The sequence below is a fragment of the Tasmannia lanceolata genome, unplaced genomic scaffold (genome assembly GCF_043159265.1).
Source record: "Tasmannia lanceolata isolate RefF3 unplaced genomic scaffold, GAP_Taslan_0.1 ptg000013l, whole genome shotgun sequence".
In the NCBI taxonomy this organism is placed as follows: Eukaryota; Viridiplantae; Streptophyta; class Magnoliopsida; order Canellales; family Winteraceae; genus Tasmannia; species Tasmannia lanceolata.
The window spans coordinates 12,960,392-12,980,998 of record NW_027518690.1 but is presented as its reverse complement, the minus strand read 5'-3'; the positions used below and the strand labels follow the sequence as shown (position 1 = coordinate 12,980,998).

The 20,607-nt window shown below is 38.1% G+C and overlaps 1 protein-coding gene across 3 annotated transcripts; it reads right to left on the bottom strand.

Moving 5' to 3' along the window:
- Positions 1-1,133: 1,133 nt before the first annotated feature.
- On the bottom strand, positions 1,134-18,622 carry LOC143889825 (S-adenosyl-L-methionine-dependent methyltransferases superfamily protein). 3 transcript variants are annotated; one of them, XR_013254948.1, is made up of 17 exons: positions 18,401-18,622; positions 18,180-18,294; positions 17,440-17,551; positions 17,128-17,172; positions 16,958-17,025; positions 14,398-14,452; positions 14,210-14,289; positions 13,953-14,036; positions 11,810-11,923; positions 8,751-8,869; positions 8,544-8,661; positions 8,092-8,225; positions 7,751-7,904; positions 7,501-7,580; positions 4,101-4,181; positions 3,721-3,819; positions 1,134-1,421 (listed from the first exon to the last, which is right to left on the bottom strand). XR_013254948.1 is itself a non-coding variant. In XM_077394190.1 (16 exons), the coding sequence occupies exons 1-16, from the start codon at positions 18,583-18,585 to the stop codon at positions 3,816-3,818; spliced, it is 1,548 nt and encodes a 515-aa protein (XP_077250305.1). In that variant the 5' UTR covers positions 18,586-18,622; the 3' UTR covers positions 2,074-3,815. The 3 variants fall into 3 exon arrangements, 1 of the variants encoding a protein (XP_077250305.1); XR_013254949.1 differs by lacking the exon at positions 1,134-1,421 and adding an exon at positions 2,074-2,802; XM_077394190.1 differs by lacking the exon at positions 1,134-1,421 and having other exon boundaries at positions 2,074-3,819.
- Between the last annotated feature and the right edge of the window lie 1,985 nt (positions 18,623-20,607).

Genomic DNA, 20,607 nt, shown 5'->3' with positions numbered 1-20,607 from the left:
TATAAAATTGGAATGACATTTGTCGAGCCTAATTTTCTTCAATGTATGTGCATCCTTTGACCCAAAGGAGGCATGTGTCATAGTATTCAAATTAATCAAGGGCCCATGTTTAGATGCAAATACTTGATTTGAAAGGAAATTTTTTTCTTTAAAATCAGCTTTTATGGTTTTAAAATAATTCTGATGTTTCAATTGTTCCATTTTCTTGTGCAAGAAAGAAGCCACTTGATTTAATAAAAACCCATGGATTTTTATTATTGGCTACCAAGGGAATTACCTCAAAGAGATTATGGTTCTGGGAATCTGGGTGCATTAAATGATCTTGGACAAGATGAAAATTTTGACAAAAAAATGATGGGATTTTCAAGACCATTTTGGGGATTTTTAGAGTAATTTTGGAGTGAATGCTTCAGCCCTACAAATTGATTTGGTACCATTTTCAGTCTACCCAATTGATTCCATGTATGGATCAATCATAAATGCTCCTAGGCCCAATGCAGATCCTCCATTTTGTCAATCCTAAGCTGTGGTGACTAGTGATAAGGAATGCCATTATTGTTAACGTATAAAAGATTAAGTAACGCCATCTCCAACAGCTTAAGCTTCTGGCGTAATTGGTTGTTTCACATGGTATCAGAGCAAAGGTTTTGGGTTCAAAATTCCTTAATATTAAAAACCGACTGCTAGGAAAACGGGAATCCGTTTTGTGAAAAAAAAAGGGAAAAAAAAAGGGGCATCGTTCATTGGAGCCATGTCCACTAAAACGACAAAATAAGGGAGATCGAAACCCCATAAAAGCAATACATACATCTTTAAAAGGTCACATCAACAGTCACATCGCTCCTGTTTTTATTTTCCACGCGGAATCCCATTTTCAAATTGTTTTCCTTAAAAATCCATATGTAATGGCCAACCCAAAAGAGGTGCCACATGTGCCACGTGTATGGCTAACCCTAGTCACATTTAAGGGAGTGTTAATGTATAAAAGATTAAATGACGCCATCTCTAATAGCTTAAGCTGGTGGAGTAATTGGTTGTTTCACAGTTTATCTTCTACTTGGTAAGATTACCTTAGTAGTACTCAAATGCTGATGATTTGAAGGATGTTTTCCTGAAATGCTCACTCACTTGAATTGACAAAAAATACCCTACTTTGCAAATGTAACTTTGAAAGAATGTATTTCAAAATCGACTCATCCAATGCTACAAAAGGATAAAACTTTAGTTGAAGTTAGATTAATACAAAACCCCCCATATTTCAAGTACCACAAATGTACAAATAATGCTCCAGAAATCTAACCAGTTCTTTCGCTGTGGATTGCTTGATCCATTTTCCGATTGACGGTGATTGGGGGATCCTGAATGGCATTCTCTTTCCTTCAAACCTAATCCCTTGGGAAGACCAATTTCTAATGGGCAGCCTGAAAACACATTACATTATGTCAATTAAACAAGGAAATATATTGTAAGTTTAAAGTATTCAGGAAGGAATTCCTGAGATGAATAAAGTGTGGAAAAAAATCCTTTGGTAAACCAGTTTCTGAGAGAGCACTTGAAAAGAAAACACAATTTCATCTGTAATAATAAAATAGATTCATCATGGTATTAGTTACAGCTGGAAAACAAGCTTCTGAGAAAGGATATTCCAAAACACCCTTCCTATCTTTCTCTGATCATGAGGAGTATTGCTGCTGTGCTGAAAGGATATTCCTCCAATACTTTAACTAAAGCTTTTCTGTTCTCAACAACAGAGTAACTCTAACATGGTTTTTGATTCCTAGTAGTTACCGTATGGATCACTGGTTTTGTTTCCTGGCTACCAGCTTTGGTAACTATCCTTTCTACTCAGCCCAAATCTTGCATAGAACCAGAGAAGCAAAACTACAAACAGCAATGGAAAGAACCGCATCTTTTCTGCTTTTTTATTTTATAGGCCATCTTTTCTGCTTTTGATTGCCAATTCTTGCAGACGCGAACCAAGAAGGAAATTAATCATAACTTCTGGTTAGAAGAGATTAAAGTTTAATTAGACATATGAACAGTCAAGATCCAAATAAACATTTGGGCTGCAAGAAACCAAAAACCTTTGCTTCTTTAGTGCTTTTATTTCTGATATTACAATCTTCCTACAGCTATTGTCTATACCCTGGTTTTGCAGTAAGGACAGAATGTACAAGCTCCTCCTCAGTCTTAGTGTCTCCCTCTGTCTTTACTCCCTCCCATTCCTTGACTGCCGCTTTGCCTGTGATCTCTCTGCCACTGATTCCATCTGCCCCACCACTAGCAGGTCCAGCCGGTTTCAGTTGCAGTGCTGGCTACAACAATAAACTCACTAGCAGCTTCCATTCCACCAACAACAGACAATGCTGTCGGCAATATCTTCTCCATCTCCACCCCAACCGAAATCCAGTCTCCCTTATTTTCTTTGCACTATACTGCACTTGGGTCTCTTTCTCCCTGTCATCCTCATGGGTTCTGTATGTGGCCGCCTGCTTGGCCTTGCCATGGGGCCTAACACACACATAGACCAGGGCCTCTTTGCCAAGGGGATGCATCTCTCATGGTGGGTTCCCTGAAGATGACTGCCGCTCTCGGCGTCTTCTTCCTTGAGCTCACCACAGCCTCCTCCCCATCTCCATGATTGCCTCATGTCCAAAACCATCAGTGATGGTTTCAACCAAAGCATCTATGAGATCATCCTGCAACTCAAAGGCCTGCATTTCTTGGAGGCCCACACTGAAATATGGATGAGGAACCTCACCGCTAGTGAGCTTCGAGAAGGTGGCACGAGTAGTCAAGGTCCTGCACAGCAACAGTCACAATGGTTTCCCTGTGATCGACCAAGGGGTGCTGCCACCAGTGGAGGTGCAATATGGAACCACAGAACTGCATGGTGCAATATGGAACCACAGAGCTGCAATATCGACGAAGGCTGTGGTACTTTTCTGGCAGTTTGGGCTCTGGCATTTTCCGATCGTGCCCAAATACCATGCACTTGACAACACCATGCACGTACCATACAAAAAAATAATTTCTTGGAAGTTTGTTTTTACTATTTTAAAGTTTCAAAAGTTTTTACCAATAATATCATTCAAAAAAAAGAAGTTCTTAACAATAACTAGGTTGTTCCGCCATTTCAAAAAAAAAATAACTAGGTTGTTCCTATCTGGATATTTTGAAAAGCAGATACAGGGTTGATGAACGATTCAAATGATGTACTGAAAAAAATGTAGGCATTCGCTATTGGACAGAGTGTGATGTGGGTCGAGTATTTGCTCACACATTACAGTCAATATTGGTCGTCCTTGCACCACATAACCCACGCTTCTTTCATGAATGGACAGTAAAGATGCATTGCTACACTCTGCGTTTCCAGTATATGTACATCATAATAGATCATTCATCTTCTGAATTATTTGTAGAAGTCAACTGTTCTTGGAAGATGGTTTTTTTTTTTATTGGTTCAAGAAATATAAGAGTTTTAGCCAGGGATAAGGGTATTATTGCATTTTGGCCATTTTAAACAAGCAGTCAGTAGCAGTTTCTTACAAGAAATTAAGGCCATCATAGGAAATAATAGCATTTAGTATACGCATGAAACACCACCTTTAGCATTAGGAAAGAAGTTATATAGAAGCTATTTTCATGAAATATTGGAGCATGGTTCTGCTAAGGAAAAAGAAGATGAAAACTAAGAAGTGTTAAGTACTTTTTGCTGACCTGCTTGCTTAGTTTTGAATTGTGTAGATGCCTCCTGTGGTGGGGACCTTGACCTGGAAAGATCTGGGGGCCCACAATATAGTGGCAGCATTCCTTCATCTAGTAAATAGCAAGTGAAGAGAAAAGAGGACGATGAGCCACTCCTGAACACTATATTGACATTTCATCTCATCAATCTTGCATTCATTCATCATCTTCAGTAGGAGTAAATAAGAAACAACAAGTAGGAACACTGTTCATCTTAAAATAATGTTTTTCTACACATTTTTTCCAGTCAAGAATAAACAAATGCTGCCTCCACTGGAGGTGAGGAAAGGCTTTTTGATCTTTTCTTCTTCCTTTCTTTTTTATTTTGATAAAATGATATGTTGTCATCTCACTGTTGTTTCTTCTTCTTCTTTCCTGTTTTCTTCCTCTGAGCAATCCGTGGTCCCCGTTTGAACACAGCCAGAACTTCGATACTGCATCCATTGCACAGCCATGTTTAATAGATGGATTAGCAGATGATGGAATACTTGTGCTCCACAAAATGAGTCAGTATATTACTTTCTCAGCTTTAGAAATATCATAGTAATATAACCCGAAGTACATGGAAATATAAGAATCTTGTTATGTCTATTGAACTAGAAATCAACATGTGGTTAAGGGGCTGTTTGGATGTGTGTAATTTGATTGCATCCATAAATCGGTTTCACCCTAAATGGATTCCAGCTGAAATATATTTATAAATCATTTCCGTGGAAATCTAATTGCACTGATTGGATGACATCTTTTTAATTTCCATAAAAACTGAACAAGCCGTTGATGATTTTATGAACATTATCTGTTATCAAATGATTTGGCTAATCCAATGGATATTTTTTTAATGGTAGTAATCCAATGGATATTCTATTTTAAATTTAAAATCTTGAAAACTGTGTACAACCAAATGGGTCCAGATATTCAAATATTATACAGGGCTGCTAGAGAAATGCAATCTCATTTCCATTAACAGCGTGGTCCATACTCCATAGACACATGTCACGTGTCTAGGAGAAGAGGAAAAAAAGTGTCCAAACAGCTGAGCAAAATACCATTCTAGTGACATGATAAAAATATCCTTCACAAGTTGATTTTTACGAATGGAAAAGCCATCTTTGGCGGACAGACAACAACAATGCTGGCCGGAGCCCGTTGTGCAGCTAAAACAGTGTCGATGGAAAATTTTGATGGCAAAAAGATGGTCATGTGCCTTCGAAAAATCAATCTAAAATCTAAGTTTTTTATTTTTATTTTTATTTTTTAAGATTTAAGCAATTATTAGGAAATAATCGAGTTAGAGCCGTAGCTATGAGTGCTACAGATGGTCTGATGAGAGGAATGGAAGTGATTGACACGGGAGCCCCTCTAAGTGTTCCAGTCGGTGGGGCTACACTCGGACGAATCTCTCATCGTTCCTGAGAGCGGATGTCAGGATTGAACAAGAAGAGTTGCTACGTGTAACATAAATAAGATTTTGAACCAGGGCTTCCTCTAACAAGAGAAGACAGCTTTCAAGGTCTCGTCGCTTCGGTGAATCACTTGAGCCCTGATACATTTTCGGTGCCATGGAGCTAGACCAGTGAGCTATTACGCTTTCTTCAAAATCAAAAATCCGATCAGATGCCTTGATCCATCGGGTAAATGTGTCCCGTCCACCGGGAAACCAGAAGTATGTTTTATTCTCCCAATCCTAGCTTGCGCTATTGTGTTGGTAGTTTATATTTAAGATTTTCTAACAGCCAATGGAAATCTTTTGTGAGTTGCACCCTCCTCCGGTGTTGTATTAGCTGGGTGACGTGAGTCTGATCAGTGTCAGTGTTGTCCCATCGCCAGAGATGGCTACGGTGGCAATAGTATTGTTTTAAAAATTAATCGCTGAGATAATGGGTATTTTTGTCATTTTCCATGAGATAGGAAGTATTTTATTCATTTTTCACCATTGCGTTTTTTATTAAAATGGAGTCTCATTTTCAAAGACTACTCTAATATTATATCTTAGGAAAGAAGTGGGTGTTAGATTGTCAATAAAGAGAATACAATAACATAAGAATTCGATTTTGACTGAAACCGAATTCAGAGTACCACAGGAGGAATAATATTACCCTAAAAATGATAAAATGTCTTACATCCTGAAATAGATTTCCATAGCAATCGGGTTATCCAAAATGTGAAAACTGATTTCAATGAAATTTATTTCATCGGGAACACTTTTACATGCATCCAAATACTATCTAAATAACAACAAATTGGGAGGAAGAAAAAGATAGCATGTTTATGCATTCAAAAATTAGTCATAGTTTCATGGATTCTTTTTCTTTGCATGATGAGCAATATGGGTTTTGGAAGGATAGTAATTCTAATAAAAAAAGAGACTTAGATTGAAGGCCTTAAACAATGGGAAGAAGTGCCCAGTGTTAAAAGAATAAGTATCCTAGTATCCAATAAGAATACTCGTACAAAATAACTTATATTGGATCCTTCTTGACCATATACAGGACAATCAAATTTGGAGGACCAGTACTCGACCCTACCTGTATCCATATCCAGGTAACATAGCTGAGGAAAGATATCTGCAACCAGTCCTTCCTCTATAGCAACCAAAAACCCTATATTGGACACCCATGTGATTGTTGAGAAGCTATGTTACATGTATTCTTCTGAATAGACGAAGAATCCGTGTCGGGCACGTCTCGGATTCTAATACTTTAGGATTCACAGATATCTGTGTCGGAAATCAATCTTCCCCATCCATGGAAGATTGATGTCTAAGAAAATCTAATCCCTCGTAATCCTCAACCACCATTTCCTCAATAAAGCACTGTTAACAATTCTAGTTCTACAAATATCCAGAGATCCAGACTAAGTGAACACGTCCCACTTGACAAGTTTTGTCTTCCTTGGTTTGTCTCTATACACCAGAGGAAATCTATTTGGATCTTCAAACCCATGCTACAACCAAGGTAAAATGATATATTCAAGGTCCTTCTGAACTTAAGCCACTGAAAACAAGTCAAGGACATCAATGTGCCAAGTGTTAAATTCCCCACAAGGAGGTGCCTTGAGCCATCCTGGAAACACGGAACACTTACTCCACTATTTACAATCTATCCTTGAATCTTCAACAATGACAACCACCATGGAGACCACACTCTGTGCAATCTTAACTTGAAGATTCAGCAAGCAATGCCGTGTACTACTAATCAATTCTATTATTATGTGAATACCACAATGCTTTAAACAAAATAAGCGAGACATTTCCTCATCTTGGTTAGACATGTCAAAATAGGAACCTAAACCATGTATGATACTTAGTGTAAATCCCTTACCTATGAAATACCTTCGATTCACATGGCTGCCATGGGTAGCATAGCATACCTCATGAATTGAATAGCAACTGAGAAAAAAAACTGCTAACTTTGTATCCTCACAGACTTATCATGAAATGGGAAGGAGCTTCCTTCCAGAAAAAAAATGGGTCCATAAATTTGTACAACAAAATTACAGAGATTCGCTTCTAAAGCGTCATCCTGTTCATTGACTTTAGCCAGTTGCTACTGCCAAGTTTAGAATGAAACCAATGGGAATTTACAGTGGCATATTTGGCATTTTATATTCAATTCATGAGTTCATGCTAAGCTATATAACTGTTACTATTTCAATTGTTAATTAGAGTAATGAAAAAGATAGATAAATTCAGATCAATGTTACAAGGAAAAACCGAAAAAGTATATTAGCAATTAATTGCAGGAACACAGATACCTCTCGGTGCCAGGAAAAAAGTTGAAAGCATGAGCCTTTTCCAAATGCCATGCCTTATTGGACAGCAAAGACCTGCAATCCTGTTCAACAGAAAATGTACTTAGAAGATTGGGAAAATGAATCAGCATATCCAAGATTGAAGAAATACTCAACAATACAGAGAAAAAAAAAATACAAACATATAACCAGATTTTCTTTTATTTTTGGATGATTAAATTTTCATCTAGTACGCTATGACCGGGTAAAATACCTCTTGAAAGCTTTCCCATCCACAGCTTATATAAACAAGGGTTTGGGGCCATCCTTGACCTATACCCCAATTTGTTTCGCTTTCTACGTGAGCAGATGCTTCTCTTGCACGTAGAACCCATGGCCTTTTCTCTTCTTTTACCTTTACAATGGAACTGAGGCAGGAAAAAGATAAAAGTAATCACAAACTCAAATAGAAGCCACTTCACTCAGAACTCAGAATGAAATTCTCATCTACCATAAGTATTCCAACTGGCACCTAAATGCACGTACCCATATGACAACTTGATAAAAAAAAAATAGAAAATGGACCAAGAAACAAAAATAGAGAAACATATCTACCTTGAAGAAGCCTTAACATCTTTATGATCAAATGATTTTAAATTCTGTAATGCATCAACCAGGGATGGGTGCAACCCTTTTCTAGGAGGATCAACAACAACAACGTCTGATCCGTACAGCCAGTGAAGGGGTTCCTGTAAACAGTAATCTACAACATTACACAAATAAAATTCTACTAAATACAAAATTTTGGCAAGTCATGGTTTAAAATTTTGGCCGACAGCGAAAGTACATGAATTCGGTGTCGGCCCAGATTCGGCCGAAATTTCGGCCATTTATATTTTTTTCCATTTTTTTGTTTTCCAAAATTTCTGAAATTTTGGCCGAAATCTGCGAAATTTCGGTTTCGGCCAGTGCCGAAACCGACTCCGAAATTGAAATTTTAAGCCTTGGCAAGAGCTTCCAAGCCTTAGGAGAAAATGTGCCCACAGCTTTAAATTTTAAACACCAACAATTGAAGCATCTGCATGGTGCCAGCTGATGTTGCTGTCCACAGATCTTGGTAAGCGGCCAACTGACTTCACAAAAGATAGTTTTGCCTCCTTGTTAATTTCGACGCATTTCACAGACCTGCAAATAAGGAAAAATCATTTTAATGTGATGCTATATGGTAGTAACAGCAGGATACTTTGGAATGTTTATGTGTGTCCCATGCTTGCCTGCATTTCCTGGTGAAAGCTAATGATAGTCCGATAATACCAGCTCCTGCGTAAATATCAGCAACAGATGCTCCATAAGGAACATACTTTTGTACCTTCCTGAGCAAGGAATCAAAAGCCTGCATGAATAGATCTAACGATGTTTAATATCAGAGTACAATTTTATCCACTCGGTCTTCAGAGGTCGAGGAGACTTAGCATCATAAATCAGAACTTAGCATCATAAATCAGATTCAAAACCTGTTAGAATAAGGTTTGGTCACCCCATATTTGCTGTTGAATTTGTTAAGCATGTACTAACAAAGCAAAGGGCAGGCACAATTTAACTAGAATAGAGGAAACACAACCAAGACAAAATTTCTGCCACCATGGGCTATGTATGTGACAAATATCGTTCTCCGGAATTTCTTGGCAAGGGAAAATCTCGGGATACATTAGTTTTTTTTATATATTTTTTCAGGTTTATATCGGGAAAAATGATAAAATTAAATTATTTTAAAATATATAAAATAAGAAAAAAATAAAAAGTAAAAAATATCTTAAAATATCACTATATTTTTTAAATACTCAGGATTTTTTTTTTGAATGGTAACTGATTATATTAAAAGGGAGGACCGAAAAACCCTCCCGCACCCCACTGGGCCGAACTTACAAACTGAAGGAAAAGAAAAGAACGAAACAATAATAAACAATTAGGGGGGAAGATAATCGAAAAGTTCCAGAGACTGCTTGACCACCCCCTCTTTAGCCAACCTATCAGCGATGTCATTGGCTGATCTCCTTACATGCAGGAAGTCAACCGAGCATCCGACCGATAAGTCCTTTATTTCGTCAAAAATACGAAGAAATCTCCAAGGAGGAGAGACCGAACCCTTAAGCCACCTTATAACGTTGACAGAGTCTCCTTCCACCAACGAGTGCGCTAACCTCTCGCGACCAAGCACCAAGAATCCTTGATACGCAGCTCTGACTTCGGCTTCGGTAGAATCAGCGACACCTAATGGCCCAGAAAAAGCCTTTACAACCTCCCCCTCTGAATTCCTTAACACGCCCCCGATCCCTGCTGGGCCGGGGTTACCCAGGCTTGATCCGTCAAAATTCAGCTTAGAAAAACCTACAGGAGGTTTGACCCATTGCTGAGAGATTCTAGGAACGGAGACATGGCTGTTACATACCACTTTCCAACCCGCCCATAAGTCGAAAGCCGAAATAAATTTGAACATCGGCATCGCCCTTGCCCATGAAATCGATAAGACAACTACCTTGATATATAAGTAATAGGGAGAATTGGATCGCCCTTCAAAAAGCCTATTGTTCCTTTCCGACCATAACACCCACAGCGTAGCCATTAGAGAAATTGACCACAATACCTTGCCTTTTGACTTCCATGGAGAAAAGGCCCACCCCTCAAAAGGATCCTTCAATTCGGAAGGAAAAACCCACTCAATGCCGAATCTTGCCAGAACCCTTCCCCACACCTCACGAGCGACTTTGCAATGAATAAATAAATGCGCGGCGGATTCTCCGTCTTCGATACACATGGCACAATGATTAACTATGATCATATTCCTGTCCCTCAAAAAGTCTACCGTTTGAATACGGCCGAGAATCGTCGTCCACCCGAAAAAACAAATTCTAGGAGGAACCTTCATCTGCCACACTTTTGCCACCGATCGATTTACTGCACACGGATACATTCCTGAGTAGAAAGATTAAACCGAGAAGTAACCCGATGTTTCCCACATCCAGATCCTTTTATCGGCCCCCGAAGAACTAATGTAGTTGGCTTCTAAGACCTGAAGAAAAGAGACCAACGAGAGCAATTCCCTGTCGAAGAAATTTCTGCGAAAACAAGGCTTCCATATCACCTTATTGGCCCGGAACTCGAAGCAATCTCTGACTAAAGCTTGTTTGTCCCTAGCTACTATATATAAATCAGGGAACATATCTTTTAAAGGGATGACAGAGCACCAGGCCATATTCCAAAAAGAGATTCTATCCCCCGAGTATACTCTATATCTGATGCCGCGGTCGAAAGATGGACTCAAACGCAAAATATCCCTCCACAGAGTCACTCCTGGTTTCCTATATCGATTTAGAGATTTCCAATTACCCACGTCTGCTCCATATTTACTGCCTATAACTTTCGCCCATAACTGAGACTGCTCTTCGCCAAACCTCCACAGCCATTTCCCCAAAAGGGCGGCATTTACTTGGTTAATTTTACGGATTCCCAAACCTCCGCCGCGTACCGGCTTGCATACATCTTCCCAGGATACCAAGGATAAGCTCTTTTTCCCTGAAGATCCGCCCCACAAGAACCTCCGCTGAATTAGTTCGATTCGCTTTGCAATAGAAACAGGGCACCTGAATAATGATAATTGGTAAATAGGAAGATTCGACAGCACTGCTTTAATCAAGGTCAATCTACCTCCTTTTGATACCAAATTCCTTTTCCATGTGTCTAGTCTCCTTTCAATTCTTTCCACAATGTGTGCCCATGAACCTATTTTCGGTCTGCCACCTCCCAAAGGGAGGCCAAGATAAGAAGAAGGGAACTTATCCAAACGACAGCCCATTAGATTCGCCAAACACCTTGCTTCCTCCTCCCCCACATTCACTGGGGAGAGCTGAATAAATACTCAGGATTATATTGGGATTTTGTCGTTTTATCAAAATATCGCAATAAAATCGCTATATTTTGAAAATATCGGAGATATTTGTGACATAGACCATGGGTAGGAGGCATGGAAGTTAGAGCAAGCTACTTTTGGAAATAATTGAAATGAAGTTATGTTCATTGTTGTACATACTTGGATGGGAACTAAATTTAGGTTTATAAGTCCAAATGAATTAGAGGTATTATGTGCTTTATTTTCTCATCGTTGAATCAAAACAGCTCATCATGGAACCTGTGTTTCTCTTTTCCTTAAAAGATGATCCTGGAATCTGTGTTTTCTTAATTCTTAGTCCACTTTAAGCTCACTAATTACCCGGCAGTACAGTGACTTTAATTTGAATAGGACAACACTATCTGCCAGAAAAAGGTTTTGGTATACCTGGGTATTTGCTTGACCAAAGCTAGATGGAGCCAAGGAAATATCAATCCCTCCAACATGTTCCCAGAAATCCCTTTCTCCCAACAGATGTCTCCATCTATTACCAAAAATTACCTGCATATCCAGTAAAACCTTAAGTTCTGCAAATCGTAAATCACATGAATCAGAATTTTTTTATTATTAACTATCTTCAAGAAAGCCATTGATAAATCAAGAGTAAATGTGTCTGTGTACATTATATGTGTGTGCATGTGTGCATCTGTTTGTATGTATACATGTCTGTATGTATATATATCCTCATTTATTCAATATATAAACATTGATTTCAGGATAGTGAAAAGGAAAGTCCTCCTTAATTGGAAATCATTAGGCCTAGGATATCATAAAATCTTGGTCCCATAAGTCAGCAATTCACACAACATTCCCATCCTCCTATTATGCTACCGGATCAAGCTCTCAAGAAAGTCAATCATAAAGAGAATTAATGTGAATCACAAACTAGTCACAGTGTGCTTCATTACGGATCCGTTCTTAGTTAACAATTTTTTATTGATAATAAAAATTTATTATGAGAAAATGCAAAATATAAAGAGGGGGGACAAAATGACCCAACAGATAAACAGAACCATCCCCTTAATTCCCAAGACAGGCCCAGTTTCGTCATTAATTCTCGCAGTTTACAACACCAATTCATCTAAGGTTTCACATTTCAGTTTCAGTATGTACATGTCATTTTTGGATGGAAATTTTGATGGAAATCCTATAAATTACACTAAAATCACACGAGCAAAAAAACCCCCACTCATAATGGTTTAACATCGAACATCTAGTGACAAGCGTTGTCGCATATATTGATAATCCACTACATACCTATAATGGTTTCACATGCAACTCATAATTATTTATACATAATGCATAATGTTGTCACGCAGAACTATACAATATTGTGAACAATATCCTGGAACTACCAAGATATAAGGTTGAGAAGTTTTGTTAAAATTTATCTGGTTTATTTTACAGCCTGCATCTTAGATCGTGACATTTTGTGAATTTAATAGGCTTATTGGTTAAGGTAGAGTATGGATTTTTTTTTTTTGAATGACAGGTAGAGTAATGAATTATTTTCTTTTTTCTTTTGGTAGGTAATCTGGGATTGAACCTCTGACCTCAGGGTTAAAGAACATTGTCTTTACCAATTGAGCTAGAGGCTCAACCCCATTAATTCTTTTTCTTTGTACCATTTTAAATCGTATCATTAAGTTAACAAATACATAATGGTCAAGGTAGAGTAACTAATCCTTTTCTAGCGGATCCACCTAGTATGATAATTTTCAATAGTAAAATATTACTAAAGTGTTTTAAAACTCGAATGAGGGCCGAAAATTGACCATGGCCATTTTGAGTAGACTCAGCCGAGTCAAACGAGTTGTTAAACCCATTGAAAAAGGATGAAAAAAATAAAAAATAAAAAATCCTAATAATCATTTTTTGGGTCCAGCATGGGGTTATGCATATCTAATTGAGCCATAGCAAAACGTGACTAGGGGAAAAAAGGACGGGAAAATTCGAGTTTGATATGGTATTGGTTCAAATAAAAATGCAGTAAAAAAAAGTCAAATACACAGAAACACAAGAAAACAAATTTAATGCATTTATAATGTTGTCATTTACAAAATATAGCTGGTGTAAAGTTGGAAAATTGACCAAAAAATGTGTTTAATACATTTAAAACACATATTTTAAAGGTTTTCCTTAAAAGAATGGAGTTTTTTTTTTTTTTTTTTTTTGCCATAAAAGTTGTAAACGGAGTATTAAATGGCGAACCTACAAATAAATAACCAAAATTTGGACATCAAGTCTCGGTCTGCATGTCAATTTTCTCTTATTTTTGAAAAATATGGATATCAAGTATCCCTTCGATGGAGATCCAGAGTCCAGACTATACATTGACCAAGATTTGATACCACAAATAAATAACCAAAGGCAAGTTATCGGTGGGAATGACGTTTCAATAGTTAACAATATAAATCTATTTCAAATATTATAACTATCATGAATAACCATAGCAGTTATGTAAATGAAGCATTAACTCTGTATTGAGAAAATCACAGTGGCTTCAGTCAAAACTTCATCAGTAGCTTACATTGTTCGTTGAAGTCTGAAAGTTAACCCATATGGAGTGAATCAGATGAGTGTTGCTGCTGGATCCACCATTTCTCCATAAAAACTGGAAAGAATAACCAAAACATTATTTGTGATAAATTACCACAGCAAAATGGAACCTAAATGAATGGTTTCAAATGATTAACAAGATGGTTTGATTGAAGAAGTTAAGAAACAAGGATGCATTGCAAATCCAAGGAATAACTGAGAAAGAGGTTGAAAAATTCTATGACTTACATCTGACAAGGCATTTAACTTTTCTGAAGCAGGCGAGTGCTCGCTATTTGAGTTCCAAACCAATGTAACCTGGACTTTACCTAGAACCAAGCAGAGCTATTTTTCATACATCCCGTGTGACAGTTCCAACTAAAACGGAATGTATAGCACATAATCCAAATAAATGACATACTAAAACTAAGGCTAACCATTTTGGTATCTTTCTGAAACTGGGATGGACGTGTTGTATGTTGTCAAAGCCATCTGTACACTCAGGCATACATAACATAACGAACGATAGTAAGAACAACCATTAGAAACAATTAGCAGCGATGTGAGCTAGTTTTAAACAGTAAGCACATACAATGCATGTTACCTTTCCTATTTTTCATAGAAATGGAAACTCACAAACTTATTACAAGATTCATCAATGGGTAAAATTCCATGATAGGATATCGGTTAGATATATTAAAAATAGAACTCAATAAACAATAATTGCAGAATTTTTTTCGCTGTGACCCTCATTAATCTGGCTGTCATCTTATCCACCTGCAAATGATGCAGCTAGCTTTCACTATGCAAAAAATGGGATTTCGTGATGACTGATGAGGCATGTCCTCTTTGAAATTTTCATATTTCAGATAATGTTTCCCTTATAGTACCTAATTGTGTCAACCCAACTCAGCAAAGTTCTGACATCCCAACAAGCTCTGAACAGTCAAGGTTCAAATGCCACTGTCAATGAGAATCTTAGTTTGACCTTTCAGAGGTTTTGAGTACCACATTTATTCATCAAGGAGACATCCCTACGCATGCATAGAAGGTGATTAATGGAGATGGTAAACTGATGTGAGAGGGGCAAACCTTTATAGATTCTTTTATCAGTACAAAAAGAATTTCTAAAAAACACTAAGGCCACATTTGGATACCTCATGTTCTTGTATTTGGATTTGGATTAGAGTTTTGGATACAAAATACATCAATCATCCTCATGCTCATGTTGTGTGTGTGTGTGTGTGTGAGAGAGAGAGAGAGAGAGAGAGAGAGAGAGAGAGAGAGAGAGAGAGAGAGACGTCTGGCTGCTGAGCAGCAAGGTCGAGGAGCAGCGAGGGTGAAGGTAATTGCCACAAATATTTTTTCCCAAATAATGTCTTGCAGAAAAGATTTGAAAATCAATTTTTTTTTCACTGTTGTAGCTGATTTGGAAATCTAAGGATCTGATCCAGTTCCAAATCTCAACTGCAAATGTGAGAAATCCAAATCTAAATCTTGTGGGTATCCAAACGTGGCCTAAGGGGCTGTTTGGATAAGTGGATTTAGAATCCAGGTTTTAGTTTGGAAGCGGTGTAAAATTCTGGATTTTACAATGGAAGTAGGTTGCCGATGTGGGGGAAGTAGGTTGCAGATAAAGGGTTTAAGTAAGAAATCCAGGTTTTAGAAATCTCTCCCCCATCCTGAGATTTTTAAAACCTGGAAACACAGGATAATTGCTCGACGGAAAGAAGGGTGAGAAATCAGAAAACAACGAACGGTCTCCTTCTTCTCTCGTCTCCCATCTAGGATTTTGAGGAAATCCAAGATTCTAAAAAATGTGCGTATCCAAACGGCCAGTAAGTGTCAATGAATTCAAGTCATGAAAAGCAATACTCAATCTACAGCATCACTGGCCTCTCTGACAATGTCAGAATCAGATAAAATCAGTTACAAAGACGTACATTCTTGACAAAGAGGGGCCTAATTCTCCAGGGATGAGATGGCTTTATCTAGACCCCAAAACTGACATCGAACTATCAAAGTAGTCTCCCTCACCAAAAGTAGATAACCACTAAGGGAAAGGAACATCCAACCCAGCCTCATCTAAAGTCATACGTACAGGCGTAAAGGTTAGTAGCAAATTACCCGATAATCCTCACGCAAGTTCACCATGAATTGCAGGACACAGCTTCAATCCCTGGTGCCACGAAAAGTCAGTTAAGAACAATCTCTTGAGGTAGCAGGATCTCAACCAAGGTATGAGTGAGACGGGAAGGAATTGGAAGACACCCATTTAAGGCAATCCAACCCCATCAAAGCATTGGAATGCATCTATCTGCTACATGATAAATTATATATATATATATATATATATATATATATATATATATATATATATATATATATATAATTTTATTTTATTTTTGAATGGTTACATGATAAATTATATATTATATATGTCTTTTATTCCAAGAAAAAATTTCAAGAGAGTCGAAGGAAGTAACATGCAGGTTCAATGCAGTAGCTTGTTTGAGGCTTTGAATCATGTACAACCATAAAAAGCAGTTGGCACCCTCTAGAAGAAGACTCCGACAGCACAAATGTTCATAAAACATGACCAATCAACTTTTGTTAAAGTATAAAAGACTAAATAACACCATCTCCAACGGCTTAAGCTTTTGGAGTAATTGGTTGTTTCACATGGTATCAGAGCAAAGGTCATGGGTTCAAAAATCCTTGATAATAAAAATCCACATGCAATGGCCAACCCAGAAGAGGTGCCACATGTAGGCCAACCCTAAAAAGAGGGGCCACTATAAATGATTAAATAACGCCATCTCCAACGGCTTAAGCTTTTGGAGTAATTGGTTGTTTCACAGTACTTAAACAAATCATGATCTCCATTTGAAAGAATATACAAGAAAGTAACATTATCCTTGACCAAATCACAATTGGCATTCGAAAGAATATAAAAGAGAGTTACATGCACTACAATAAATAACCCACATGACTGACCTGCACATATCGCAGTTCACCTGTCCCGAGATCTTCATCATATGGCTGGACGTCCAATACAGTAATCCCTGAGGGAATATGAGCAACAAGACAAAATCACCAATCGATAGAATGAAATGAAGAACAAACAGTAGGAAAAAGAATAGATGCCATGAAAACAAGAGCCCTGCCTCGTTTTAGGAGCTCGACTGCTGCATTGATGTTTGGATGATGAGCTGAACAAAAGATAAATAATCTATAATGAACAACAAGATAATTCAGCAAGTCAAACTATAACTAGGGTGATAGATTGGTTAATTATGACAAAGTGGACAGTACCTTTCACTTTCTCAATGAGTTTATAAAAAGAAAATAAAGCAGAGATAAATTCACATAGTCAAGCATCAATACAACCAGTCATCCAACACAAATTGTGAGACAGTATTAGTCAAGCATCCATCCAACAACAAAATCTGAAGGAAATAAATAAGATGCCCACAGACCTCTACAATGAGGAATATCTAAGACAGTATGTGTTCCTTCTTGATAAAGCCCAATCAAAGGACTGCTTGATGATCCTCGCACCGCAAGCTTTGCCCGGCATCTCCATTCCCACTAAAAAAATATTATATGAGCATGCATTTTAAAGGTAACTATGTAAGCCACAATTACTACAAATAACATTAGATATACAACAAGCAATGTAACAATAATAAATGGACCTAGAGCTAGGATTAACTTCTTTAAATCACATTTGGATACATCGCCAGTTTCAAAAAAATGATATAAAACCAGATGTAACATGTCATTTTCACAAGGAGACTTGTATAACACTATAGAAATCTCAATATATGAGGGTAGTGAGTGGTATGTGATTAGCTTAAAGATACATTTGAGATTGAAATCTTAGTTATGCACACCAGCAGTGTACAAATGGTGGTACACTTGGATGATCCAGACTATCAATCTGGTGGGACCCAATACAAAATAATGCCAATCTGGTCAATATCCATATGGTGGGCCCATTTCTCGAATTAGGGACCATCACATAGACGATCCGAAATATCCAAAATCCCAGATGGGTTTTTTTTTTTTGGGAATGAACAGAAACGACTATTCCAAATAAAAGAAAACGAGTGAGGTGTAGACTCGGTCATCAACAAGAAGCCATAGCAAAGGAACCGAGTCAACTCACTGAGTTCAATAAAAAAAATCACCCGAGTTGATGTTTTTTCATACACACCAGTCTACAACTATCGAAAGTGAAATCAGAAACGCCAAGATTCTTGAAAAAATCAGTGGCTTCCTGAAGCACGTGTGGCTGCTCGAGGTTCCACTCGTGCGAACAACCAGAGCATCTGCCAAAATTCAAAGTAAAAAAAAAAAACCAAAATTCCTCAGATATCGAGAAAAAAAGGCAAACCAAAAACCAAAAACAGAAAAGAGAGTGAAAATGGTGGTTACGATTGGAAGTGTTGGCATTGAAGGGCTGAGGATAAGGAGGAGTCTTGGAATGGATTAGGGTTCGGGTTAGGGTTAGGGTTAGGGTTAGGGTTAGGGTTAGGGTTTTGAGTTTGGGTGCGGGAGCTGAGTTTCCTCCTGGGTGAGGGGTGAGTGGGTAGGCGAGCGGAGATGAAGGAGAGAGCCATCTTCTTGTGTTCTGAAAAATGGTAGCGGGAATGGATATATGGCTTTGTAACTTTCTTAGGTAAAATGATATATTAGACCCCTTTTCTTCCTCAGGCCACCCCCTTAGATTTTTTTTTTTTTATGATGTGTGGCCGTATGAACCCGTATTTATTCATAAAGTACGAACCACGCCATTGGATGATCCAAACCGTTTATTTGTCCGGCCACAACAGTTTTGGCCCCAAAAATCATTTCCATAGGACGATCCTAACCCCTCTATCTATAGAAGTTTCCATAATTTGCAGTCCGAGGGTAGAAGGGTTAGGATCGTCCTATGGAAATGATTTTTGGGGCAAAATCATTGTTGCCCAACAAATGGATGGTTTGGATCATCCTATAGTGTGGTCAAATACAGCCACACATCATATTAAATCTCGGTTGCCAACCGTAAGGAGCCGTTTGGATACGCGGATTTTAGAAACCAAGTTTTTAGTTTGAAAATAGTGTAAAAGAGGGTTAGAGACAAGAGAAGAAGCCGTCGTTTTTTACTCATTTTTTACTTCTCTCCCTTCTTTCCATCAGCAAGAGAGTAGAAGATCCTTCCATTTTCCTGGTTTTAGAAATCTCAGGTTGCAGGAGAGATTTTTAAAACATGATTTTCTTACTTAAAATCCAAGAAACGCTGCCAGGACAGCACACAGCAGCCTGATCATGAACCCTCTTTTACACTGATTTCAAACTAAAAACTTGGTTTCTAAAATCCGCGTATCCAAAAGGCCCCTAAAGAGTTTTTTGTCTGTTGATTTTTACCCCCTCTCACCACTTGGAGACTAGTTTATCATGAAAAAAAATCATGTAGGCAAACGTGCCCGTGTTTTAAACCAAAAAGGTTTAAAAGGGTAAAATGGGTAATAACAAACCCTTATGGAGGGGGATTGGTTTTAGGATGTTGGGATTTGCTAGGGACCATCACACAAGGCATTTTGCGGACCGGCTGTTGCATGAGAGAGCAGCCACATAGGCTCAGATTTTGTCATATTCCTTTTATTCATCTGAAATGGCTGTTCTCTCATGCAACAGCCAGTCCACAAAATTGTGATGGTCCCTAGCAAATCCTATTTTGTAAACTCGGAGCTTTCTAGCAAAAATCCCTAGATCCAATCGTTCCAATCATAGTTTTAAAACTCTCGTGCATCCGAGTCGAGTCGACTCCCTTTTTACCTTTGCTGCGTTCCGCGTTTTACCTACAAAGTCAATAAAAACTCCTTTTGACTATCCCGAATTATGACCGTGTCAACCGAGTACTCGACTGCATTGTACCAGTCTTCATTGTAGGAAGTCTTCATTGTAGGAAGAATGTTGTGTTTTAGTGTTCTAATCTGAAGGCAGATTGATAAGCCTTCTGACCTCTTTGCAGATAATTTATGTTCTCAAAGTCCCACTAAATCTGTTGTAGTTCATGGGGAGGGAAATGGACAAGGTACCGCTCACTCAAGTTGGATCTATGCTTAGTCATACACACCTAAGAAAGCTTTTGTTTTATAATGTCTTTCTAGCTCCAAGATTGATAAATAGTTCACTATCTGCATACAAGTTTGAACCGAGACAGGGTTGGCACATCGGGTAGCGTTGTGGGTTGGCTCCCCATAGACGCGAGTTCAAGTCCCCTCGGAGTTACCCGATGCATGTGGTTTATGGGTGATTGCGTGCATCCATAAGGATTAGTTCCGCCCTAAAATGGGGTTGTGATACCCTATATCATAAAAAAAAAGACATACAAGTTTGTTAGACTTTCATGAACCTTCAAGTTCTCACTCAATGTTTTGATTGTTAACAAGGAAATGTTGAGGAAGAAGAATATGAGGCCTCTGAAATCTAGAATGATGAAAACCATCTCTGGGTGAGTTTTTTTTTTTTTTTGGAGACCTTACAGTTCGAAAACTACCTCTTGCTATTGGTTAGGATATTATGGATGGGGTGATGTACACCATGATCAAAGAAGCAACAGGAAACAACACAGAGTTCAATACTTCATATATCGA